At 41.9% G+C, this 27,132-nt stretch overlaps 1 protein-coding gene across 1 annotated transcript in view; it reads left to right on the forward strand.

Annotated features, from left to right (window-relative positions):
- Positions 1 to 27,132, forward strand: part of LOC127641353 (aryl hydrocarbon receptor-like) — a 71,033-nt gene that overhangs the window by 36,497 nt on the left and 7,404 nt on the right. Inside the window, exons 3-10 of the mRNA XM_052124314.1 lie at positions 394 to 509; positions 5,824 to 5,913; positions 9,428 to 9,554; positions 9,994 to 10,127; positions 21,841 to 22,043; positions 23,312 to 23,421; positions 24,913 to 25,054; positions 25,248 to 26,793. Coding sequence (XP_051980274.1) covers positions 394 to 509; positions 5,824 to 5,913; positions 9,428 to 9,554; positions 9,994 to 10,127; positions 21,841 to 22,043; positions 23,312 to 23,421; positions 24,913 to 25,054; positions 25,248 to 26,793 — 2,468 coding nt within the window. The remainder of the gene's footprint in view (positions 1 to 393; positions 510 to 5,823; positions 5,914 to 9,427; positions 9,555 to 9,993; positions 10,128 to 21,840; positions 22,044 to 23,311; positions 23,422 to 24,912; positions 25,055 to 25,247; positions 26,794 to 27,132) is intronic.

The following is a 27,132-nucleotide window of genomic DNA, read 5'->3' on the forward strand; positions in this document are numbered from 1 at the left end:
CCTCTCTCTCTCTCTCTCTCTCTCTCTCTCTCTCTGTGTGAAAATGCTTTCTGTGTCCCTGTTCTCTTGGCCACCTATTTCTATTTCCCCTGTCGTTTTTAGGTCAGTTTATCCTCTAATTCTCAGAAGATTTGATCTTGTCCTGAAAGAACACACTAATCAAATCCATTACTGCCCAAGACTAAAACAGGGTGAAATATTTTTATACGTGAGAGAGAGGACTGTTCTAAACGTTAAATATCTTGGAAAGAAAACACGATTAACCATTAAGCAAAATATTAAATTCAAACAGAACAGAATCCCTCCCATAGGAAATATATATTTTTTTTTTTTCATGATACAATTTTGTGCCAAGTCATCACTGTAAATATTTCCTTCTTTCTGTTTCAACAGTTGCCCTGAAAAACCACAACTGCAACAGTTTATCGGCAAACAACAGTAACCATGACAACAGTAAAGCCTCAGGATTGGCTGATGGATGGCTGTCTGAGGGAGAGCTCCTACTGCAGGTAAGATGTAAAAGCTAATTTTTACCAAATTAATACATTTAAAATGCACAGTCTCTTCTTGGAAAACCTACCAAAAATATTGATGACTCATCTTGTTTGGAGGGGGGTATTAAATGGTAAATGGTTTGCACTTATATAGTGCCTTATTTAACCTTAGAGGGTACCAAAGCGCTTTACCCTGTGTCCCATTCACCAATTCACATACACATTCACGCTCACATTCATACTTCAGTGGCAGCAGAGCTGCCATGCTAGGCGCTAACCTGCCATTGGGAGCAACTTGGGGTTCAGTGTTTTGCCCAAGGACACTTCGGCATGTGAGTCAATTGGGGTATTAAAATTGGTATCCAATCGATAGCTCTCTACAATGAGAATGTACTGCCCCAATACCATCTGCCTTCAGCTAGCAATAGCAAATCATGTTTCAAGCTGTGATATAAACTAAAGGCAATTGGCTATTTATTTATTTATTTATTTATTTTTAAAGACAGGCCCTTTTCTATGTCCCGCCAAGCTTCCTGTTTTAGTAGGACATACATCAACACTGGACAGAAAACTGTACTTGTCAAGTCAAAGGAGAAGAGGAGAGGCTATTTCTGTGTGGTCTTGCTCTCGTTTCAGACACTTAGACATGAATAATGCACAGATAGAAACCTCATCTATTATAAAGGAAGGATAAAATAAGAGGTGAAAGTATTTTCTGAAATTTTCTTTGGAAAGTTTCACTTTGTCCATCCGGTGACAGCATCTCGGACTCCACGTGTCCACACACTTCTACAGCCTCTGATAATCTCTCTTCTATTTCCATATTGTATTGTTCTCTCTGTCTGTCTATCACACTTTCACTTCCTTCCTTCCTTCTATTCTTCCTTTTTATTTATTTATTTCTCACTATCCACTGTATTTTTCTGTGAAACTATAATCAACCTTGAATGTGGACCTCTTCCGACTATTTTAGTCATACAAAAATACTACATTATGCTGCTTTATATTACAGGCTGGAAATAAATGTCAACATATTATTATAGTTTTACCATTTAATGCATTTTGCCATAATTTTATCATGCAGTGTTGCTCAAGCAGAATGAATGATCCATCTCTTCCTTCCTTCCTATATATCCATCTCTTCATTCCTTCCTTCCTATATATCCATCTCTTCATTCCTTCCTTCCTATATATCCATCTCTTCCTTCCTTCCTATATATCCATCTCTTCCTTCCTTCCTATATCCATCTCTTCCTTCCTTCCTATATATCCATCTCTTCATTCCTTCCTTCCTATATATCCATCTCTTCCTTCCTTCCTATATATCCATCTCTTCCTTCCTTCCTATATATCCATCTCTTCCTTCCTTCCTATATCCATCTCTTCCTTCCTTCCTATATATCCATCTATTCCTTCCTTCCTATATCCATCTCTTCCTTCCTTCCTATATATCCATCTATTCCTGCCTTCCTTCCTCCCTCCCTCACTTCCTTCCTATATATCCATCTCTTCCTTCCTTCCTATATATCCATCTCTTCCTTCCTTCCTATATCCATCTCTTCCTTCCTTCCTATATATCCATCTATTCCTTCCTTCCTCCCTCCCTCACTTCCTTCCTTCCTATATATCCATCTATTCCTTCCTTCCTTCCTCCCTCCCTCACTTCCTTCCTATATATCCATCTCTTCATTTCTTCCTTCCTATATATCCATCTCTTCCTTCCTATATATCCATCTCTTCCTTCCTTCCTATATCCATCTCTTCCTTCCTTCCTATATATCCATCTATTCCTTCCTTCCTTCCTCCATCCCTCACTTCCTTCCTTCCAATGTATCCATCTATTCCTTCCTTCCTATATATCCATCTATTCCTTCCTTCCTTCCTCCCTCCCTCACGTCCTTCCTTCCTATATATCCATCTATTCCTTCCTTCCTATATATCCATCTCTTCCTTCCTTCCTATATCCATCTCTTCCTTCCTTCCTTCCTATATATCCATCTCTTCATTCCTTCCTTCCTATATATCCATCTCTTCCTTCCTTCCTATATATCCATCTCTTCCTTCCTTCCTATATATCCATCTCTTCCTTCCTATATCCATCTCTTCCTTCCTTCCTATATATCCATCTATTCCTTCCTTCCTATATCCATCTCTTCCTTCCTTCCTATATATCCATCTATTCCTGCCTTCCTTCCTCCCTCCCTCACTTCCTTCCTATATATCCATATCTTCCTTCCTTCCTATATATCCATCTCTTCCTTCCTTCCTATATCCATCTCTTCCTTCCTTCCTATATATCCATCTATTCCTTCCTTCCTTCCTCCCTCCCTCACTTCCTTCCTATATATCTATCTCTTCATTTCTTCCTTCCTATATATCCATCTCTTCCTTCCTTCCTATATATCCATCTCTTCCTTCCTTCCTATATCCATCTCTTCCTTCCTTCCTATATATCCATCTATTCCTTCCTTCCTTCCTCCCTCCCTCACTTCCTTCCTTCCGATGTATCCATCTATTCCTTCCTTCCTATATATCCATCTATTCCTTCCTCCCTCCCTCACTTCCTTCCTTCCTATATATCCATCTATTCCTTCCTTCCTATATATCCATCTATTCCTTCCTTCCTCCCTCCCTCACTTCCTTCCTTCCTATATATCCATCTATTCCTTCCTTCCTCCCTCCCTCACTTCCTTCCTATATATCCATCTATTCCTTCCTTCCTTCCTCCCTCCCTCACTTCCTTCCTTCCAATGTATCCATCTATTCCTTCCTTCCTATATATCCATCTCTTCATTTCTTCCTTCCTATATATCCATCTCTTCCTTCCTTCCTATATATCCATCTCTTCCTTCCTTCCTTCCTATATCCATCTCTTCCTTCCTTCCTATATATCCATCTATTCCTTCCTTCCTCCCTCCCTCCCTCACTTCCTTCCTTCCTATATATCCATCTATTCCTTCCTTCCAATGTATCCATCTATTCCTTCCTTCCTATATATCCATCTCTTCATTTCATCCTTCCTATATATCCATCTATTCCTTCCTTCCTCCCTCCCTCACTTCCTTCCTTCCTATATATCCATCTCTTCCTTCCTTCCTATATATCCATCAATTCCTTCCTTCCTTCCTCCCTCACTTCCTTCCTTCCTATATATCCATCTATTCCTTCCTTCCTATATATCCATCTATTCCTTCCTTCCAATATATCCATCTATTCCTTCCTTCCAATATATCCATCTATTCCTTCCTTCCTATATATCCATCTATTCCTTCCTTCCTTCCTCCCTCACTTCCTTCCTTCCTATATATCCATCTATTCCTTCCTTCCTATATATCCATCTATTCCTTCCTTCCAATATATCCATCTATTCCTTCCTTCCAATATATCCATCTATTCCTTCCTTCCTCCCTCACTTCCTTCCTTCCTATATATCCATCTATTCCTTCCTTCCTATATATCCATCTATTCCTTCCTTCCAATATATCCATCTATTCCTTCCTTCCTATATATCCATCTATTCCTTCCTGTTTTCCTTCCTATACAGTATATCCATCTCTTCCTTCCTTCCTCCCTCCCTCACTTCCTTCCTTCCTATATATCCATCTATTCCTTCCTTCCTATATATCCATCTATTCCTTCCTTTTTTCCTTCCTTTACAGTATATCCATCTCTTTCTTCCTTCCTTCCTCCCTCCCTCCCTCTCTTCCTTCCTTCTTTTCTTCCTTCCTATATATCCATCTATTCCTTCCTTCCAATTTATCCATCTATTCCTTGCTTCCTATATATCCATCTATTCCTTCCTTCCTTCCTTCCTTCCTATATATCAATTGCTTCTTTCTTTCCTTCTTTCTTATAAATAACCTCTTACTTTCTCCATTCCTTCCTTCCTTCTTATATATATATATATATCAATCTCTTTCTTCCTTCCATTCTTCCCATAAATACATCTCTTGCTTTCTGATTTCCTTCCTTCTTATTTATCAATCACTTCTTTCTTTCATTCTTTCCTTCCTTCTTTCTTATAAATAACCTCTTCCTTTCTCCATTCCTTCCTTCATTCCTTTGTTTCTTACTTCCTATTTATCCATCTCTTTCTTCCTTCCCACCTTCCTTTTTCCTTATATAAGCACCTCAACCTTCCTCCTTTTTTCCTTCCTTCATTCCCTATTTCCTTCCTTCCCTTCTTCCTTCCTTGCCTCCTTCGTTTTCTTCATTCCTTTCTTCCTATCTATCTAGCTGTCTGTCTGTCTGTCTATCTGAAATCCAGCTATTTCATACTTACTTAGCCTATCCCCTTCCCCCACCTTACTTATACCCCTCTGTTGTGTATATAGATGTGTGTGTATGTGTTGTGTGTGTTGGAGTGTAAAAAATGCAGTGGTACATATTTGATAGTAATGCTTCCTGACTGGCCACCAGCCCCGCGAGAGCACTGTGTGTGCTGTTTTACCGACGAACAAGCCGAAATATTTATATTGAGTGCTGCTGCTTGAGTATGTTTTCTGAGTGTGTTTGGACCAGGTGTGTGTGTATGTGTGAGTATGTGAGTGCAGGCAAACAATTATTGTGTGTGTTTGTTCGGTAGAGAGCTGTGTGAATTATGATAGGGGAATAAACTGAATATGCCAACAAACACTTACTAAAACACAAGCTCACATGACTTATACATGACAGCTCAAAAACTTTTTATGACCCACCTGCAATTCATTTAACCAGACTAAATGTGCTAAAAACATGTTAACTGTTTTTAAGTGATTGTCCTTCTCTTCATCACAAACAGAAGAGATATAGATTGCACGTTATTCACAATAGTTAGTGCCATTTGCCTGATGCAATTAATATTGTGCTATTACCAGCAACGGATATCGAGCTCTGCATTTTAAAGAGTTGATTTAGATGCTTGGAATGCAGCTTTCATTGGTTTTAGCACAGTAGCCCTGCAGTATATACACAGTTGTCGCTCCCATGTGTGTGTGCATGCTAAAGACTACCGTAATCACAGATCTACATTCAGAACCCACCAGATGGTGATGAGCTATAAAATCCTTTTCACAGAACTGCACACAGGAGTGCACACGCCTACACCGTGATTAAAGACAACATTGACCCGATATGTTTTCTTAGAGCTGAAGTTATTTCTGTGCCACTAGTGTCACCAAATAACCAGAATAGCAAAAATAGTGGCTACTTTCAAGCTTCCCGATCTAGATTGCTTATTAGGTTATTAATAGTTGTCTCTGCATATTAACCTGGGATATGGGAAATCATTTTTGAACTGTAACCCCCCTTATGACTTTTTCTTGTCTTCTTTTCTGTTGTATTTGTACAGGCCCTTAATGGCTTTGTGTTGGTGGTCACCTCTGAGGGGATAATATTCTACTGTTCTCACACCATCCAGGATTACTTAGGATTCAATCAGGTAATTCTCAACTCTCTCTCTCTTTCTCATACACACATATGTAAAGTTCAACCTCAGCTAAAATATTTATTCAATATACAATTGATTTCTGGTTGATATCTCTGGCATATCTAAAGCAGTAACACATTTTGCCATTGGATGTTGCTCTATATTCCTATAAACCTCTATTCTTAGCACACAAACATACTCATCAGATCTTTCTAATACTGATTACTTTAGTGTCTCTGTCTCTTTCAAAGAAAAGTTTGAATGACTGTCGCAGTAGAAATTCAATGAGCTTAATCAAATAGGCTTCCTCTGACTTGCAGCCTGCTACTGTGTAATCCAATTAATCATAATTTGCTTATGAATTTATCCAGCTGAGACGTCACTATATGATTGTTGTTATTCTTCGTGTGGATATAAATTTGATATAGATGAGCAACCCCTTCTAATGCTTATTTTTTTAGGGTTGTGAGGTAAGTCACAAAGAGAAAAGTTATTGGCCTTGAATGGTACTACATTGTGTAGTCTTGCATATACAGACTTTTTTGTTGTTGTTAACAATTTTGTATTTATTCCATTCATAAGAGAAACACAACATAAAATATGGAATCAATTATATATATTATCCTCAGGTGGAAGAGACCAATGAGCCAAATGTCTGAGACTGAATGCATAATAATAAAACAATATCTTGGGTAGGCCTAGCCCACCTTTGTCAATCGGCCTTTGTAACTTATTGAAATGTAATCTGGGACAATTACCATTCCAATTGAAAGACTTCGCTATGCTATCAAATTGCTTGAAATAAGTGAGGGGGACATGTACATGGAGAGACTGTAGCAGGTAGTTGAATTTTGGAATACAATAAATTTTAATAACATAAACCTTCCAAATCTTAGATAAATGTAATGAAGCCCATCTGCCCACATCGCTCGAAACCCTTTTTATTAAGGGGTCAAAATGAACTCTTAACGAAATCACACAAATTTGCTACTGTTTGGGCCACTGGAAGGCACGGGTCAGAGACGGGTGCCCCTATCCAGAGTAAAATAATCTGAAATTAATCCATTTGTTTGTACCGCCACTACATGGTGACCATAAAGTAGCTTAATCCATCCAATAAAAGTATTCCCGAACCCATATATTTCCAAAATCTTAAAAAGATAATCCCATTCTACCATATCAAACGCCTTTTCGGCATCAAGTGAGATGGCAGCGACCGGAGTCTGATCGTTCACCACTGACCACAAAACCACTAGCCAGGTCTCCAAAGCAACCATATTGGCCCGGTTGCTAGGGAGGGTGGAATCACATGGGGTAACCTCCTCATGATCGCTATAATGTGGTTCGCTCTCGTGGGGCGCGTGGTGAGATGTGTGTGGATGCCGCAGTGGATGGCGTGAAGCCCCAACACGCGCTGTCTCTGCAGTAACGCGCTCAACAAGCCACGTGATATGATGCATGGGTTGACTGTCTCAGATGCGGAGGCAACTGAGATTCGTCCTCCGCCACACGGATTGAGGCTATAGTCTCTATGCCACCACGAGGACTTAGAGTGCATTGGGAATTGGGCATTCCAAATTGGGGAGAAAAAAATTATCAGACTGATCCGTGTTTGTGTCATGGTTGGTGGAAGCTTTCCATTCTTTAATGATTCCGTATGAACTTTTAGCAAAAGTGGAACCAGTTCTGTAGCATAAGATCTAAAAAATGTAGCCTAGCCCCAGAGCCTTGTCTGTAGGCAAGGTCTTAATTACCTCGCCAAGCTCCTCCAACGTTATCTCAGAATCAAGATAATTATTTTGCTCAGTCGTCAGTTTAGGGAGTTCTATTGGTTCCACAAATTTCTAATATATTCCTCATTAGACGATGACTTGGAATTATATAAGATATCATTCTTTAAAAGCATTATTAATATCAATGGCCGAGGTACATAATTCATCACCAGCAGATTTCACTGAGGAAATGGTAGAAAAAGACTCTTTCTGCTTTATATATCTAGCCAAAATCTTAGCTGCCTTGTCCCCTGACTCAAAGTAAGACTGTCTTGCCCTGAATAGCCAAAACTCCACCATCAGTGACAAAATAGTATTATATCTGTATTTTATTCGGGTCAATTCTTTGAGGCATCAGATGACATTCGACACTTCATCTCTGCCTCCACACTTTTAATATTCCCTTCCAATTCCACAAGTTCTCATGCTTTGGATCTCTTGATGAATGAGGCGTACTGTATGATCCAACCCCTAAGAACTGCCTTAAATGCCTCCCATGCCACACCCACAGAGGATACTGTGGACCAGTTGGTCTCCATATAAACATTGATTTTATCCATTAACATTTGTTGGGATTCAGGATTTCGCAAAAGAGATGCATTAAAGTGCCAACTAAATTATTTCTTTTTCTCTGTATGTGGCAACACCTCCAAACTCACCAGGGTGTGATCTGAGATTCATGATTTTTTCATTTGAACAATCAAAAACAAATGAAATGAGGGAGAATTGCCAGACTTTTGACTATGAGCATGAAGTCTGGTTCACACCACAGTTTATTCTGGCCAAGAACTGCCCACTTAGACAGGAAGATACCTCTCTGACCAACTACAATTTGCTTAATGTCAAATCTAGAATTACTTTGAAAAACAGTGGAATACAGATGGGATCGACGTTTATTTGCTACTAAATCTTTCATACAAATCTATTGGGCTTTTAAATACAGTGCAAAAACACTTTGGCAAGTCCAGCGACTAGTTTTTCCTCATAAGTGTTCACTGTAGCGGCCTGGGAATTTAACCCTTAAAGTCCAAATTATACTTTAGAGTATGCATACAGGGTGAGTAACATACATTTCTTTAACACCACAGAACTGGAGCCCTGCATGCAGGGCAGTCAGACACTTGGTCTGCTCCTGGTATTGTTTGCACTAGTTATCGGGACCACAAGGTGGCAACACTCACAGTTGAGCCGTTGCTTACATGAAGTAGTGCAAGAAGATGATGTAAACATCGGTGAACAACTGGAGATGAAGGTGGAAACAACAACAGTGAATATGAATGTCAAGAGCAAATTTGTGAAGAGTTCAGTAAATACATTCATTTGTATAGCTTGAGCCTGAAAAACTATAAAGTCATATTTATGGGTCTAAACTCCTGAAGAGAAATAGTCCAGTATCGCATAGCAGTCGTAACCTAGCTCTAAATCCTAAACCTTACCCTTACCCATAATCAACCCAACCCTAACCTTACTCTTACCCCCAACCCTAATCAAACTAACCTAACCCTAACCTTTGTAGCAGCAAATGCACAACTTTTTCCACCTAGACTCAACCCTTTTCGAAAGTGCATAGCAGGCAGCCAGTCACATTGGAACTTTCAGCCAACTTTTGCCAGTTTTGTGTGTGCAATATACCAAATGGTCTAAATAGCCTTTTAACCTCTGATAATATACAGGTTTGTTTGATCCTGCAAAGTAATGCCACAACCCAGCTTTATCTCTCTCACTCTTTCTCCATCTCTTCATCTTTCCTATAGACGGATGTGATGCATCAGAATGTCTTTGAACTCATTCATACTGAGGACCAACAGGCCTTCAGACATAACTTACACTGGGCTCTGAATCCTCCTCCAGCCAGCACCCACACAGATGAGTCCCCACAAGGTCAGTCAAACACACATATTTAAGTGCCTAAACACACACAAACCTTCTACACCTAGGAGATTGATGAGGCGGCAAGGGAGAGTTGAAAAGAGTTTTGGAAAGCATCATTTGACATTTAGTGGAAGCTCCTGGAGTGGCAGAGTAAATATTATGGCCACTAAAATGTCCATTTTAATTATTGACAAACAAATGAATAGAGACAAAGAATAAAAATAGAAATATTGGTTACAGGGTCTCGCTAAAATTGAAGGGGCCCAGGACAGCATCTCCGCTGGGCACAATGAGTAGGCTAAACGATGGTACCTTGGGGTCCCAGGGTTGGTTTCTGGTTTTCCCCCACTGACTTTGGCTCTAAGTGGTTCAGAAAGGCTCCTTGGCAGACGTATTTGCCCCCCAACATTCTAATAACTCTTAAGTGTTTCCTTTTTGTTTCCTTCAGATGGGGATGTGGTCCCAAGTATGGCTCTTGTGACATGCAACCCTGAGCAGCTGCCTCCTGAAAACTCCTCTTTCCTCGAAAGAAATTTTGTCTGTCGTTTCCGTTGCCTCCTGGACAATTCCTCAGGATTCCTAGTAAGTTTCAAGTGTCAAAATGTTTTGATTGAGCTTTCTTGAATGAAAATCATGAAACAGAATTTTCTGGATGAAATAATAATGTAGGGCAGGACTTGATTTTACCCATTGTGATTTGATTGGATAGTGAAAAATTAAGCTATGATATTCCCTGTTAATTTCAGAGGTTGTATTACATTTTTATGAAAGATTGATCTTGTGCTTAATCGTGCACAATATGACCAGGAACATTTATTTAGAATGTATAGAGTGTCAAATTAATCGATTTCATGTTCTCCTATTTGAATATTCACAATACATGTAAATACTGCCAATTTATTTGTATTCCCTAATGGCCCAAGACAGTTCGGTTTATGGTAATTGGTAAAATTAGGTTGCACATCAAAATAGCACACCTCACCTTTCTTTAGTCAATTAGATGTGACATGGAAACCAAACAGTAATGACCTGGCAAGTGTTAGCCAACATGGCCTGCCCCAGAAGTAGAAAGACACGGATGCGTTTCAGACCTTTGCCTTATCCTGGATTGTGATTAACCCTGCCCTAGACAAGAGGATTTCCAATAGCTTGAGTTGGCAATGCCTCATACTCTGGAGACATGGTTTAGCATGGGGGAAAATAAATCCCAGTTACCAAAGCTGTTGCTGTTGGGTTTTTTGGGCTGTTGTTGCTAAAAGATAAATATATTACAAACAGTCTTTTCTGCATTTTTTTGTGTGAAAATGATGCCAGGGCCTCTATGCAACAGCGAATCCCCAATGTCAGTGCAAATTAGTTAAAGACTACACTTAAATATCACAACCCATTTTACTTCCTTGGTGAGTAGAAAAGTAAGGTTGTTTCAGAGGTCGAGCAAATACATTTTCATAAAAGATTGCAGAAAATAAAATAATAATAATAATAATAATAATAGCACTGATAAATCATTCACAATAAGACCAGAAACGTATTAAAAAAGTAAATTGTGTAAAAAAAAAAATAAAGAAATTGCTACAAACTGTGGAGAACCTTCCTCAGGTCAGCACAGCCCAATTTTGGAATTCCAGATTCCAAAGGGGGTTAGCGTTTGGCTTAGCATGGCTAACTCTGTTCCTCCGTTGGCATCTGTGAGATCAGAAGCCTCCATACGCTCCTTGTAATCCCTCTTAAAGGAGCAACAGGGTCATGAGGAAAATGTTTTAATCTGTACTCTGAGCAATAGGGTGAGACAGAGAAAGGGAATAACTAGAGCTAAGCAGCTTCAGGTTAGCACATAATGAAGGGAGAGAGAAAGAGTTTAGGCCTTAGCAAGAATAAACAAACATTGCTGTGCTATAGAGCACAACAGATTGCCAGCACAATATAAAACTACAGACTTATGCTGTGTTTCATAAAAAGTCAGATGTGGGATATTCCTACTTGATATCTCTGATCTCCAACCATAAAGGTATTCCATTGATACATGCTCGGAAGAGGACATGTAAGGAAACAAAACTGCAATACTCCCGTTAGCTTAGCATGTGTTCGGTCACCAGTGATATCTCTATTAGCAACCCGTTTGATAAACAATGCTGCAACACTAGCCTTTGTGCTACAGCTGTATGATTATCGAAAAAAGTTTGTATACCTGTCTCTGCAAACATTTGTTCAGCAAGATTTAATATCATATAATGTAGAAACTTTCACTCATTGATCGTTATTATTTACTAAAAGTCAATGTTTATAATCAACTTTGTACATCTTCCTGGGTGTCGACATGTTTGTGGGACAATCGCACACCCCCACCTCGTCAAAATCGGAGTTAAAGATTTCCGCACGAGTTTCCAAGTTGGAAGGCCGACATTCATTGCATTGCATTCCTAGTAGGAAGTTGGAAATTCTGACTTTCCGATTTGAATGGAAGACAGCATTACAGTCATCGATTCTAGGTATAAAATGGCATAATGTTTCTTTGAAGCGTATTGCACAACTTTCAAAGATATGCACAAATGTGCTTTGTTTAAGAGTGTACGGAGACTTAAGTATACACTGTTGAGCCAAAAAATTATGACCACTCACAGATGAAACAAATAACGTTGATCATCTCCTAACAAAGCCACATGTCTTAATCCGACTGAGCATCTGTGGGGTGTGCTGTACCATCAAGTCCGATCCACGGCGGCTCCACTCGCAGCTTACAGGACTTAAAAGATCTACTGCTAAAGTCTTGGTGCCAGATACCCATGGTTGGGGAGTAATGGAATACATGTAATGGGATTACGTATTTAAAATACTAAATATAGTAAGACTTTTTATATTACGGCAAAAATCGTATTCTTGATAATAAGTTTTGTATCGTTTTCCTTTAAAAATATCGAAAAGATATTTCGTTTTTTCAGAAAATTTAATTTTAACATGTGTATTTTGTCTTACTGTACTGGCAGAGATTTTATAGTCTAAAATCTAGTAGTAAAATCTACCAGTGCTGAAGAAGTAATCCAAAATATTTAGTATACATTACTGACCTTGAGTAATCTAACGGAATACATTACAATTTATATTTTACAGCATGTATTCTGTAATCTGTAGTGGAATAAATTTCAAAAGTAATCCTCACAACCCTGCAGATACCATAGGACTCCTTCAGGGGTCTTGTAGAGTCCATGCCTTGGCAGGTCGGTGCTGTTTTCGCAGCACGTGGAGGACCAACAGCATATTAGGCAGTTATTCATAATTTTTTGGCTCTTCAGTGTACATGAAGTCTTCATTTATATTTAAAATTCCATTTCCTACTTTTGCCATGTATTTTCATGCCTTTGAAAATATATTTTGAAATTAGAATGCTTAATATAGTTTTAATTTGGATATATTTTGACACTATAATATTTCGAAAAATATTGTCATATGGGTTTTGTCATTCACAATGCATTATTGAAGTGAGCGGACATTGTTGAACGCCTTTTCTCACGATTCCTGTTTCCCGGGTAACAGCGGCTTCTTTGATTGGTGGATCTCAGTGTATTTCAGCAATGAAACAATATTCTTGAAGAATTTGATTGTAGCTTCTAGAAAAGCATATATCATTGTTTCTCTTTGGAAGAAATTTGTAGGATTTTTGCTGCACTCTAGAAATTTACCTTCCAATAAAATCTAAAGTTGAAGGCAGAATAAACTGGAAAATTAGTTTTGATTGCAAAGAAATTAATTTGCATGAAAAACCAATGACTGCAATGATTTCTCTAGACTTTATCCTTATTTCCTCTCTCATCACCCCCTGCCCCCTCTCTGTCTCACTCTTTTATTTTCTTTCCTCTCCATTTTTACCACCTCCCTCAAGAATAGCATGACTATGCTTTGCTTGTCAAGATAGGAAAGCTAATGGGGGTCTCCCCATATGCTCTGAGAAATGCATTTTCATGAGCAATAAACCTAGGCAGCCTCAAACTTTTTTCCATTAAGCGTTTGTTGTTATTTTCGCAGTCCTCTTGGTATTGTTGGAGCCTGAATTTATTTGTCATAACATCTAAGAATAGACCTAACTCAGAGTAGATGCCATATGAACAAGCAAAATGTTATAAACAAGCAAAAATGCCAAAACATGCATATAAAAAAAGACCATTGTATTAGCCAATATAATGTATGTATATACAGTATATATATATATATATATATATATATATATATATATATATATATATATATATATATATATATTTATTTATTTATTGAGCCTTAAGATATAAAATAATGAAAATAAATGGAGGTGTGGTATCAATGTATGTGTCCCTTGGTCATAGTAAGACAGAGAGGATGTAAATGAGGGTTGATTCTTAGTAGACAATACCTTCCTGTCACAAAATGTGTGTGTAAGTGTTTGTGCGCAGATTCAAAGGTGACACTAAATAAAAATAACCATGGCTGGCATGCAGATAAAACACTCACTCATGGATGTCATTAATGTTTTAGTGTCTCGGCACTCAGCCAATCAGAACAAATCGTATAAAGCTTGACTAACCAATCACAAAACGGCAAGCATTCCGATATGACACATTGGGGACGTGTCGTACTTCCTTTAGTAAGAGCTGAATTGGCTTGAACTCTATTGCCCACACTGAGTCAGAGTTACAATGATATTGTTTGCAAAGGGCACGTCAACAAATTCACGACTCCTGCTGTGTACGTTCATTTATGAAGTCAAATCATTTTTATTTGTATAGCACTTTTCAGAACACACGTTTCAAAGCAGCTTTACAGAAACTCATGCCTTAACAGAAAATTAGACTGTAATAGCTATAAAGTCTTACAGTCATCATTGTGTAGTTTGATTAAATATGATTGTAAATTGTGTATAAAAATAAATAGTTAAATAATAATTGTATTTATAACCCCAGTGAACAAGCTGAAGGCGACTGTGGCAAGGAACACAAAACTCCATAAGATGTTGGTTAATGGAGAAACCAGACTCACTGTGGGGGCCAGTTCCCCTCTGGCTAAACAGCATGAATATAATACCAATATTAGTTATTTGTGTGCAGTGCAAGTCATGGTTTACAATTTGTAAACTAAGTAAGTGTTAAGGGCCAGTGTTTAACCAAAGATTGTGTATGAACCGTAAGATTAATGACTAATGTCGTCCTGGATTAACTGCAGAAGTTCACATAGATGCATTGTCCTTTGTTAGTTGGCTGATGAAGGCTTTTGTTGGCAATTAATTGATAGTCTATATATTCCATTTCAAGAGTGTAGTCCATCAATAGACAAAGGTGATGCAGGCAGAGATCAATGAGGTGCATCGCAGTTCAACCAGCAGGACATTTCGGTGAGGTTTGTGGGGTCCATCCTAAGTTCAAGGTTAAGGCAGAGGCATATGAAGTATCCATTGTCTTACAGTTGAAGTTGGCATCAGTTCATCCACTGAAGTCCATTGTAAAAGACTGAAGTGATGTCTGGCTAGCACCAGCTGTAGTTTGTCGTCATCACTCAGTGACATTTCATATCCCGGCTCTGGTAACCTCAGGATATGAATCCTGAGGTTGAGACAGGGAAACAAATATAATAATATTAGCGTAGATGCCATTCAATTTATTGTGAGTCATAGATTATAAGAAATGTTTCTGATAGCGAGGAGTTAATTATATTAATAAGAGGTTCTGAGATTACAGGAATACCTCTTTTAAGAGCTTAGTTGGTATTGGATCTAGCTTGCATGTTGTGGATTTAGATTTTTTGATAAGTTTTGTTAGCTCTTGCTCATGAGGAAAGTTTTCTGAGGTGCTGTGACAGTTGATTGTCCAATTTGTGATAATTCCAATTTTATTTCTGATGATTTCTATTTTTTCAGTAAAGAAATGAAGTGAATGTAGTCATGAAATCATTACTATTGTGTTGCGATGGAATATCTGGTTCAGTCAATGCTTTATTCCTAACCAATTTAGCCACAGTACTGTACCTAGGATTGTTGTGGTAATTTTCTATGAGTTTGCTAAAATATGCTGACCTGGCTTTTAGTGCCTGTCTGTAGCTACAGACACTATCCTTCTATGCACCATGAAATACCTCTAATTTCGTATTCTTGCACTTGCGCTCCATTTTCCGAGCTGCTCTCTTGAGAGCATGAGTGTGATCATTGTATCATGATGCAGGGCTTTTTTCATTCATTTTCTTTAGTCGAAGGGAGGTGACACTATCAAGAGTGCTTGAGAAGACTGTATTTATATTTTCTGTTATTACATCAAGTCAAGTCAAGTCAATTTTATTTGTATAGCGCCTTTCACAACACACATCGTTTCAAAGCAGCTTTACAGAATATCAGCATTAACAGACAATAAAACTGTAATGTCTATAAAGTCGATTAATCATCATTGTTTAATTTCGATAAAATACGATTTTTAATAGTGTTTAAAAATAATTAAATGATAATTGTATTAATAACCCCAGTGAGCAAGCTGTAGGCGACTCCATAATATGTAGATTAATGGAGAAAAATAACCTTGGGAGAAACCAGACTCACTGTGGGGGCCAGTTGGGAACTCTGGCTAACATTTTGAATGTAATGTAAATATTAATTATGTATAGTTAAAATCATGGTTTAAAATTATTAAACTAAGTGTTAAGGGTCAGCGATTAAACATCGATTGTGTTTGAACTGTAAGATTAATGACCAAAATCTTTGAAGTCCATCTTGATTAATTGCAGAAGTTCACATAGATGCAATTGTCCTTGTTAATTGGCTGATGAAGGCTTTTGTTCAAGTTCTTCTAGACGTTTTGGCTCCCTGAGAATGTGAGGCAATTCTGGAAGATTATTAGTTAAGCTATCTTTAGTAGTGATTGAGTGGCATTAGCTGATCGCAGCAAACATAGATGAGGCTGAAGGATATATATTGAAGTTGTCCCAGTTAGTCAAATACTATCACTATTAAGACTATGAGCCAAATTACTAGAGAGGAGAGTGGCACCTTCCAGGAGGGATGGAGTCTGTCACTAAACATGTGGCATGCACTACAGTGTAACCTGCACAAGAAGAGACAGTCACAATGTCGAATACAAAACAGCTTTATTAAACACAAAGCGTGCAAAGTACAAAAAAGGGCAAATCCAGTGAAGAGGCGTCAAAGGGGAGCGTGATGTCGGAGCTGGGGAATCAGAATAGAAGGAAGGGGCAAATCCGGAGAGAGTGGTCAACGAGAGCGGAGGTCGGCCGGAAAACAGTTAACAACTATGGCGTAGAACAAGACGGGACTAGCGGGATCAACGACAGGGGAACAAGGGGAGCTGGCAAGCTAAGGGGTAAACAAGAGGAGTTCAAAACTAGGCGAGACTATCGGGGGGCAAGGACACGGGAAACTAAATACAATAACCAACAAGCGGGAGATGAATGTGCTGTGATATTTATAGAGACGAGTGCAGGTGTAAACAATGACAGGTGATAGGGACGAGTGCAGGTGTATACAATGAACAGGAGTGCAGATGACGCGAGTGCAGGTGTACATAATGTTCTGGCGATAGAAGTGGGCATGTGAGCCCGAGGGGGGGAGATAGTGTACGAGCATGTGAGCTCGTAGGAGTAAAACGAGCGTGCAAGCTCGAGCGAGCAAAACGAGCTTAGAAGCTCAAGGGGGCGGAGCGAGGGAGCGGAAGCTGAGCGCAGTACGCCATGAGTCGCGTGTGTGTGCTCGGTGAAGCAGAGCGTCGCGCGTGAGCTGGGCTGAAGGAGCGCGTGTGCGTGCTCGAGGAAGCGGGATGGGGCAGAGGAGCGGGGTTCGTGACAGTACTCCCCTCTATAACGGATGGCTCCTGACGGCCGCTCGGTTGTGAGGAGCCGACCTCTGGGAAGTGATACTGGACGATCCCAACAAACAAAAAACCCTGAACAGACAACCCACAAAACACACAAACAAAATTGAGGGCAGTCCAAGGGGCACAGAGGGAAATGAGACAGTCCATGGGGTCAATGGGCAGTTTCAAGGCAAGGTCAGGGGAACATAGCGGACAGGCGGGTGGTGGGGAGATCTAGGGGCATCCAAAGGGCAGAGACTGGGTCAGGGGGTCTGGAAGGCGACTGGAGGACAGGGACTGGGTCTGGGGGTCTGGAAGGTGACCACCGGACAGGAATAGGGTCCGGAGGCCAGGGAAGAGGCCACAGGACAGGAAGGGGGTCAGGAAGTCCGGGCTGAGCCGTGAAAGGCGGTGCCGTCAGAGGCGGCACTGTAGGCGGCTCTGGAGGTGGGGTTCTGGAAGGCTCTGGAGGTGGAGCCGAAGGAGGCTTTAGGGGCGAAGGCCTGGATGGCTCTGGAGGTGGAGCCGAAGGAGGCTTTAGGAGCAAAGGCCTGGAAGGCTCAGGAGGTGGAGCCAATGACGGTGGCGCCGTGGGAGGCTCTAGCGAGGTAGGCCTGGAAGGCTCTGGAGGTGGAGCCAAGGGAGGTGGTGCCATGGGAGGTCCCCGAGGCGACGACCTGGCAGGCTCTGTAGTCTCGGGGGGTAGAGCCGTAGGAGGCCCGAGAGGCAGAGCCATGGAAAGCTCTGGAGTCTTTGGGAGCAGAGCCGTGAGAGGCTTGGGGGGCGGAGCCCTGAGAGGCTCGAGAGGAGGAGCCCTGAGAGACTCGAGAGACGAAGCCGTGAGAGGCTTGAGGGGTGGAGCCATGAAAGACTCGAGGGGCGGAGCCCTGAGAGGCTCGAGGGGAGGAGGAGCCCTGAGAGGCTCGAGGGGAGGAGGAGCCCTGAGAGACTCGAGAGGGGAAGCCCTGAGAGGCTTGAGGGGGAGGAGCCATGAGAGACTCGAGAGGGGAAGCCCTGAGAGGCTTGAGAGGGGGAGGAGCCCTGAGAGACTCGAGAGGCGAAGCCGTGAGAGGCTTGAGGGGTGGAGCCCTGAAAGACTCGAGAGGAGAAGCCCTGAGAGGCTTGAGGGGTGGAGCCATGAAAGACTCGAGGGACGGAGCCCTGAGAGGCTCGAGGGTTAGAGCTCTGGGAGGCTCGAGAGACTTGAAAGGCAGAACCCTGGGGGGCTTGGGAGGTGGAGCCTTGGGAGGCTCGTGAGGCGGAGGCCGCGAGGGCTCTGAGGGGCGAGCAGAGGCTGGCAGAGCCGTGGAAGACTCTGGGGGCGGAGCAGAGCCCGGCAGAGTCGTGGAAGACTCTGGGGGCGGAGCAGAGCCCGGCAGAGTCGTGGAAGTCTCTGGGGGAACCTCTGCGGTCTTGAGCACAAGACGAGACTGGGGAGAAGGGGCCCTCTTCCTTCTCTTACGTCTTCGGCCAACAGGGGATGTGGCCATGGGGACGGTCGAGGCTACAGGCGCTGGCTCTGGGAGGCTCGAGAGACTTGAAAGGCAGAACCCTGGGGGGCTTGGGAGGTGGAGCCTTGGGAGGCTCGTGAGGCGGAGGCCGCGAGGGCTCTGAGGGGTGAGCAGAGGCTGGCAGAGCCGTGGAAGACTCTGGGTTGCGGAGCAGAGCCCGGCAGAGTCGTGGAAGACTCTGGGGGCGGAGCAAAGCCCGGCAGAGTCATGGAAGACTCTGGGGGAACCTCTGCGGTCTTGAGCACAAGACGAGACTGGGGAGAAGGGGCCCTCTTCCTTCTCTGACGTCTTCGGCCAACAGGGGATGTGGCCATGGGGACGGTCGAGGCTACAGGCGCTGGCTCTGGGGCGGTCGAGGCTACAGGCGCTGGCTCGCTGAACGTGGCAGACATGGGCGCTGGCTCGTTGGCCGTGGCGGGCATGGGCGCTGGCTCGTTGGCCGTGGCGGGCATGGGCGCTGGCCCGTTGGCCGTGGCGGACATGGGCGCTGGCCCGTTGGCTGTGGCGGGCATGGGCATTGACTCGCTGGCTGTGGCGGGCTTCGAGGCTGGGGCCGTGACGGCCTCGGGACTGGGGCCGTGACGGGCTTCGGGACTGGGGCCGTGACGGGCTTCGGTACTGGGGCTGTGACGGGCTTCGGGACGGGGGCCGTGGTGGGCTTCGAGACGGGGGCCGTGGTGGGCTTCGAGACGGGGGCCGTGGTGTGGAGCGCTGGTTCCGTGTCTGCTTCCCCCACAGTAAACGAGGAACCAGCGTACAGTAGGGCGAGGTCAATAAACTGAGCCAGGTTGAGAGAGCAGCGACCACCAGGCATGAATGATGAGGTTGGCTCATTCAGTCCATATTGAAAAATGTCTTTTAGAGCCACCTCATCAAAATTCACCTGGTTAGCCAGGGCACAAAAGTCAGTCACATAAGCCTCCAAGGGTTGACTCCCCTGATGCAAAACCAAGAGTTGGGCCGCTGGGTCCATAATGTTAAGGGAACGGCTGTTCGTTCTATAACCGCTGCCCTGCATAACCAACTCTTGGTAAGCGCCCGAAGAGCCGTCAAACCTCTCAGGGGGTTGAAGGCTCACGGCGCTCAGAAATGCGTTGGGAGCATAAACGGGCTCAGGGACAGACACAGGTAGAACAGGGTGACAAAAATAAAAAATCGCACGCACCTGCTGTCCCTGGGCTGTGAGCCGCGATCATGACTCCCAACAGTAAATCCAGCGACAGAACGCGCACGCGACAATCCGCTCTAGTGAGCTGCGTATATTGTCAGCGCGGACATTGTGACTGTCTTCGGTAGGGTTGGTTATTCTGTAACCCGCACAAGAAGAGACAGTCACAATGTCGAATACAAAACAGCTTTATTAAACACAAAGCGTGCAAAGTACAAAAAGGGCAAATCCAGTGAAGAGGCGTCAAAGGGGAGCGTGATGTCGGAGCCGGGAATCAGAATAGAAGGAAGGGGCAAATCCGGGAGAGAGTGGTCAACGAGAGCGGGAGGTCGAGCCGGAAAACAGTTAACAACTATGGCGTAGAACAAGACGGGACTAGCGGGATCAACGACAGGGGAACAAGGGGAGCTGGCAAGCTAAGGGGTAAACAAGAGGAGTTCAAAACTAGGCGAGACTAGCGGGGGGGCAAGGACACGGGAAACTAAATACAATAACCAACAAGCGGGAGACGAATGTGCTGTGATATTTATAGAGACGAGTGCAGGTGTAAACAATGACAGGTGATAGGGATGAGTGCAGGTGTATACAATGAACAGGAGTGCAGATGACGCGAGTGCAGGTGTACATAACAATAGGGGCTGGCTGCAGACTCCGGGGCGAGTGGAGCTCCATTCAAAAGCGGAAATACGTCACCTCCACTGCGCCGGAGCGCATATATACGTCACCTCTACTGCGGCCTTATACTGTCTATGACTGCGACCGAAGCATATATATATATATATATATATATATATATTTATTTATTTATTTATTTAACCGAGCGCATATATACGTGACCTCACCTAATCTTCACACACAATATCAAAGCAGTATACTAAACTTTTACGAAGTGGATGTGACGTATTTCCTGTTTGAGAGTGGAGCTCCAATCGCCCACAGTCTGCAGCCAGACCCTTCTCGTACATAATGTTCTGGCGATAGAAGTGGGCATGTGAGCCCGAGGGGGGGAGATAGTGTACGAGCATGTGAGCTCGTAGGAGTAAAACGATCGTGCAAGCTCGAGCGAGCAAAACGAGCGTAGAAGCTCGAGAGGGCGGAGCGAGGGAGCGGGAAGCGAGCGAGTACGCTCGCGGAGTGCGTGTGTGTGCTCGGTGAAGCCGAGCGTGCGCGTGAGCTGGACGAAGGGGAGCGCGTGTGCGTGCTCGAGGGGGGATGGGGCAGAGGAGCGGGGTTCGTGACATACAGGAAGAAATAACATGAATGGATGCCATGACTTACCGCAATTGTTTGTTGTTGTTGTTATGGTTGTTCTTGAGTGGCAAGGGTTATCGATGTGGTTCCTGATCAAAACACAGAGAAAATCTATGCACGCAGTCGAGATGCGAGATGTAGTCAACTGGGAAAAAAGCAAAGGAAAAAAGAGAGAAACAGGTGCGTGCAGGAAAATAAACACAGTTGAAACAGAAGAAAAGCGGGGTAAAAAACTAAGCACGTGGTAAAAAAAACATGATATATATAATAAAATGTTTATCGGTTGAGTACGTCTTTCATACTTGCAGATTTAAAAGACTGAATTTTGTTGTATTCTGCTAGCAACATTTTCTTATACTTACTTATAATTCAACTACTTTTGGTACATTGTTTATTTTATCAAACTGCAATCATGATGACTTATGTTTCTAACATGCTGTAAACAGAATTTCCATATGAAACATTTTAATATTTTATATTTTTTTTTTGTGGAATCCCTTTTGAGCTGGCAAAATACATGATAATTTCTCTTTCTGTGTAACCCAAAGGCCCTGAATCTACAAGGACGTCTGAAATTCTTGCATGGACAGAACCGACGACTGGATGACGGAAGCCAAATGCCACCCCAACTTGCCCTGTTTGCCATAGCAACGCCCTTACAGCCTCCCTCCATATTGGAGATCCGATCCAAGAACATGATTTTCAGAACTAAGCACAAGCTGGACTTTACCCCAATGGCCTGTGATGCAAAGTAATGCTCCATTTAAATCCAAAATATTACAGTTGAAACTAGCAACAACTACCTGAAAATGATCAGTGTGGTTTCCCAGCTGGCACAACTATGTTTTAAAATGTTTTATTTAAAGTTGGGAAAAGGTTATTTTAACATAATAAATACATATTTTCTCAATGTTACAGAAATGTTTTGATGTTTTACAACATACACGATCACCCACAACATTAAAACTGCCTGCCTAATATTGTGTAGGTCCCTCTCGTGCTGCCAAATCAGACTTCTCACCACAATTGTACAGAGTGGTTATCTAAGTTACCGTAGACTTTGTCAGTTCGAACCAGTCTGGCCATTCTCTGTTAACCTTTCTAATCAATAAGGCATTTCAGTCCACAGAAATGGCAGTCACTGGATTATATTTTTGACATCATTCTGAGGAAACTCTAGAGACTGTTTTGTGTGAAAATCCCAGGAGATCAGCAGTTAGAGAAATTCTCAAACCAGCCCGTCTGGCACCAACAATCATGCCATGTGATTACCTAAACAGTCAATCGTGTGGCAGCAGTGCAGTGCATAAAATCATGCAGATATGGATCAGGAGCTTCAGTTAATGTTCACATCAACCATCAGAATGGGGGAAAATGTGATCTCAGTGATTTGGACCATGGCATGATTGTTGGTGCCAGACGGGCTGGTTTGAGAATTTCTGTAACTGCTGATATCCTGGGATTTTCACACAAAACAGTCTCTAGAATTTACTCAGAATGATGTCAAAAACAAAAAACATCCAGCGAGTGACAGTTCTGTGGATGGAAATTTGTGGCTGATCGATGTACGTATATGTATAAAAATAAATTGTATTGACATTTTGAGGCTACTTAAAGAAAAACAGTGATTTTTTATATTTTTCAATATTTCCAAAACTCTTTAGATTGGTTGTATATAAGATGCATTTGCGACTAAAATACAACTTTTGCGAGATGCAGTTTGGTATAAATTATTTTTGGTAACCCAAATACATCATCATGTTTTGAATTTATGCATGTTTAATAGAACTTTTTAAAAATGCTGTATTTTGACAAAAATGAACTGCAACCAAAATGCAATTTTAAATGTAATAAAATGCACATGAAAAATTGTACATGCAGGGTCAAAATCTACAGACAGTACAAAATAATTCCAATGCACTCATTTCATTTTTATGTTTTTTCAAAGATTTATAATTTGACATGCAAATATAGAAAATGGTACCAAAGTCAAATATGTTGGTTCTGACTTTGTTTTAGGGGGAAAATCATTCTTGGCTACACAGAGGCAGAGCTGAGAGTTCGTGGTTCAGGGTACCAGTTCATCCATGCTGCCGATATGCTCTACTGCGCAGAGAACCATGTTAGAAGTAAGATTTTCACATTTCTCATACTCATTTTTTATAATTAAGGTGAATTTATCCTAAAGGAATTATTTCAAAGAGCAACCTAGCTAAAAATGCAACAACATGTCAATTGCATTAATCCAGTGTTTAAGAAACAGCTATCCTACAATTAGTCTCTGCTGATGCATTGTTACATTGTTTCCAATGGCTTGCTTTCTTAAATAAACTCTAGTGACACTAAGGTGGTTTTCATACTTGGCATGTTTGCTGCAGTCCAAATCCAAGTGTGATTATTCCAGGTGATTTTTGGTCTGGATTCAGGCTCTTTCAGATTCTGTTGAACCCTGGTTCTTTTCTGTTTTCTACTGTACATGCGTCATCACAAAGTGCACAACACAGGTTGCTATATTTGTATGTCTTATATTAATTTGGTCCCGTTATCCACACCAGATTGAACAAAACCTGCGCTAGTTGCAGTGCTGCTTATGTTTCCCTTCTACTCATGGTGCACGTGTGTGTGTGTGTGTTTTTGTGTAACTGATGATGTTACCATGCTTAAATCTGCAATAACGCATGCGCAAGTTATTTTACTTCCTTAGCAAGTGCGGACCCAAGGACAGGTTGCTTGAGTTCCACAGTTCCATTGCACCCCAAGCTCATACCACCTCCTACAGGTAGTCTCTGGTTTGATACATCGCCTGCTTCCCGGTCTGCAAAATAGCATTCATATTACCGTTTTTTCATGTGAACTGTGCTCTGTTTCATACTAAACTGCCAGTCTGAACGTATAAGCCCTGTGTGCTTAGAAGAACATTTGAACATGTGAAAGTGCCCCCATTCAGGGATGATCACGGGAGATGACGGGGATTTTCATATAAGGAAATCCATACATTGGAAGTCAAATCTGTTGATGATGTCAATGATATGGGCAAGCCGTGGGTGGATCTGGTGAATCCTGGTTCTTCTACAAGTAGTGAACAAGTAAAAAAAGAGAGAAAGGAGGAATGTTTTCCAATAATACCACATATTATGTTGGAGATTGTAGAAATCCTTGGAGCTATGAAAATATAGAAATGTAAACTAGGGTCAGAAATCCATATCAGCATTTTAATATGGAACCAAAATCCACACAAGCAAGGTTGTTAACTCTTGTTTTGGATTTTAGAGTGGACATATCTTGTGATTTCATCAACATATTATCTGCACAATATCTGTTAAATAGCCAAGCACCTGATAAAGAAATTGTCCCAAGATTTGTAATGACTATTAGTAGTTGGCTCCAAACATAAGATTGAACAACTGTGGCTATGTCAGTTATTTCTTCCCAGCCATTAATGACAACCTAGAAAATGTATTTAAAAAAAAGTTGCATTATTTGGGTACAAACATTTGGTTAGCCTATTTGACAAGTTGACAGCTACTACATAACCAGAAATCATGAACTAAGCAAGAATAATTAAATGCTTTGCAGTGTCAGAGAGTTCAGTTAAAAACATTTGACCCTTTCCCTTACAGTGATCAAGACTGGAGAAAGTGGCCTGACTGTGTTCAGACTGCTTACAAAGGACAACCGCTGGAAATGGGTACAAGCTAATGCTAGACTTGTTTACAAGAACGGCAAGCCTGACTACATCATCGCCACCCAGAGACCTCTTGTGTAAGTATATTAATACTATGTTCTGTTATGCTAACAATTGTTGCACACGTTCTAATATAGATTTAGTTGATCAGCAAGCTAGAGTGCTAATTGGCAGTACTACTTGCTACGTAAGTTTTGAGCCATTTTGACAATAAATTAAAGGACAACTTTGTACAGCTCCACTTATAAAATGTATCTTATATTTATTCAGAGAAGAAGAGGGTGGGGAGCACTTGAGGAAGCGATCTATGCATCTTCCTTTTACCTTTGCCACTGGAGAAGCTCTGCTGTACCAAACCAGCTACCCCTTCCAAGGCTTCTCTGTCAACCTTCAGGACAAAGGCAAGAGCAACAAAACCAAAAAGAGCAAGGTGGATAAAGACTCCAAGGATAATCTGGACCCCAGCTCTCTTCTGGGAGCCATGATGAGACAGGATGAAACGGTTTATGTTTGCCAGCCTGCAGTGGAGCCAAGAATGTCCTTCCATAGTAGCCTCTTCAGTGAGCAAGGAGAGACTAGCTCTTTCTCTTCCTCTGCAGAGAATGATAGTTGGAATCCAGCGCAGAATGGTGTAGTTGCAAACTCCAAACAAGAGCCTTCAAGTTTTGACCCACTTCTAGCAACATTAGACTCTCTGTCCCTGGAAAATGAGGAGAGCTGCTCCAACAGCGAGCTCTTCAATGCCCTGGAAAACCTTGGACTCAATGCAGAAGATCTAGAGTTACTTCTTCTGGATGAGAGGATGATCCAGGTAGAGATGGAACCAGATTACATCCCATCTCTTAATGATATTCTTACCAATAATGAAATAATTTCCTATGTTCATGATTTGTTGGAAAACCGGATCAAGGATGGACCAAGTGGTGAAGATACTTGGATCCCTGTTGCTGCACTAGACTCTGCTGAACCTCCTAAGCCATGTTCTGCTTCTGAGTCGGCTCCTCAAGTTACTTCCTCTATACCTGCTCCATACATACCTTTCTGGCCACAAAGGCAGCCAGCACCCATAGTTCAGCTTTCGCAACGGATGCAGCAACATCTCAACGGACAGTCGGTTTGCCACAAAACTGAGACCTGGATCCATGAGCCAATTCCTCAGGTGTCTACAACAAACACTGAGACAACTACATTTAACCAGCATGACTCCTTGTTGGTTAACCCGGTAACAAGTTTGCACAATGGTCATTGGGTTGCAGAACACACGCAAACCAACTTGAACAAGACCTTACAGTTTGTTGACAAGATAACAGAAACTAGTAAAGCACATCCACAGCAATTGCAGCAAAACCAGTTGCCACTCCTATTCCAGTACAAAAACAAAACTGTTGATGGTGGCAACACCCCTACAAATGGCTACAGTGATTCTCAATGGCACAGATACAAATTCACAGACCAAGTAGACCTTGTCACAAATGGATCTTGTTTTCCTAATGGCCACCCCATCACATATGTACAGAACACAATGAGTAACTATGTGGGTTGCAGTATGGCTGAAGGATCAGGCATGGATTTTACAATGAACAGCAGTTCAGCTGGGGATGTAGGGCAGTTTCAGGGAGTCATTGCATCATCTTCATCCTATCAGCAGGGTTATCTGAAACAGAAGCAGCAGCCAAAGGTCACATCCACTTATTACACCTCCTATACCAAACAGAACTCCTCACTAGAGCATATCCTGGGATTAGCCCCACCTCCAAACCTCCCCACATTGACAGATTACAGCTCTGATATGACCCATGACACCACCCACAGTAAGGTAAGTAAAAAATAAAGGCAGATGGACACGCTCTTGGATCAACATCCTTTGTTGGTCCTTGATCAATATTCCTACTAAACAGTCAAACAAATTTATCCATAACCTCATGCCTTATGGATAATTTACCCCTAAAATCAGAGGTAGAAGATTGGTTGATGTTTAAACCCCTAAACCCCAACCCTACATTGGTTAATGGGAATGTTGTTCCACGACCAACAAAGATGTTGATCAAGGTATATGTCACACTTGAATAAAGCAGATATAACAACATGACTCTGATCATTTTTATAGGGTATGACAAAAGATATTGCATATATTGGTATTGCACCATATTTCTTT

The sequence above is a fragment of the Xyrauchen texanus genome, chromosome 50, assembly GCF_025860055.1.
Source record: "Xyrauchen texanus isolate HMW12.3.18 chromosome 50, RBS_HiC_50CHRs, whole genome shotgun sequence".
Taxonomy (NCBI): Eukaryota; Metazoa; Chordata; class Actinopteri; order Cypriniformes; family Catostomidae; genus Xyrauchen; species Xyrauchen texanus.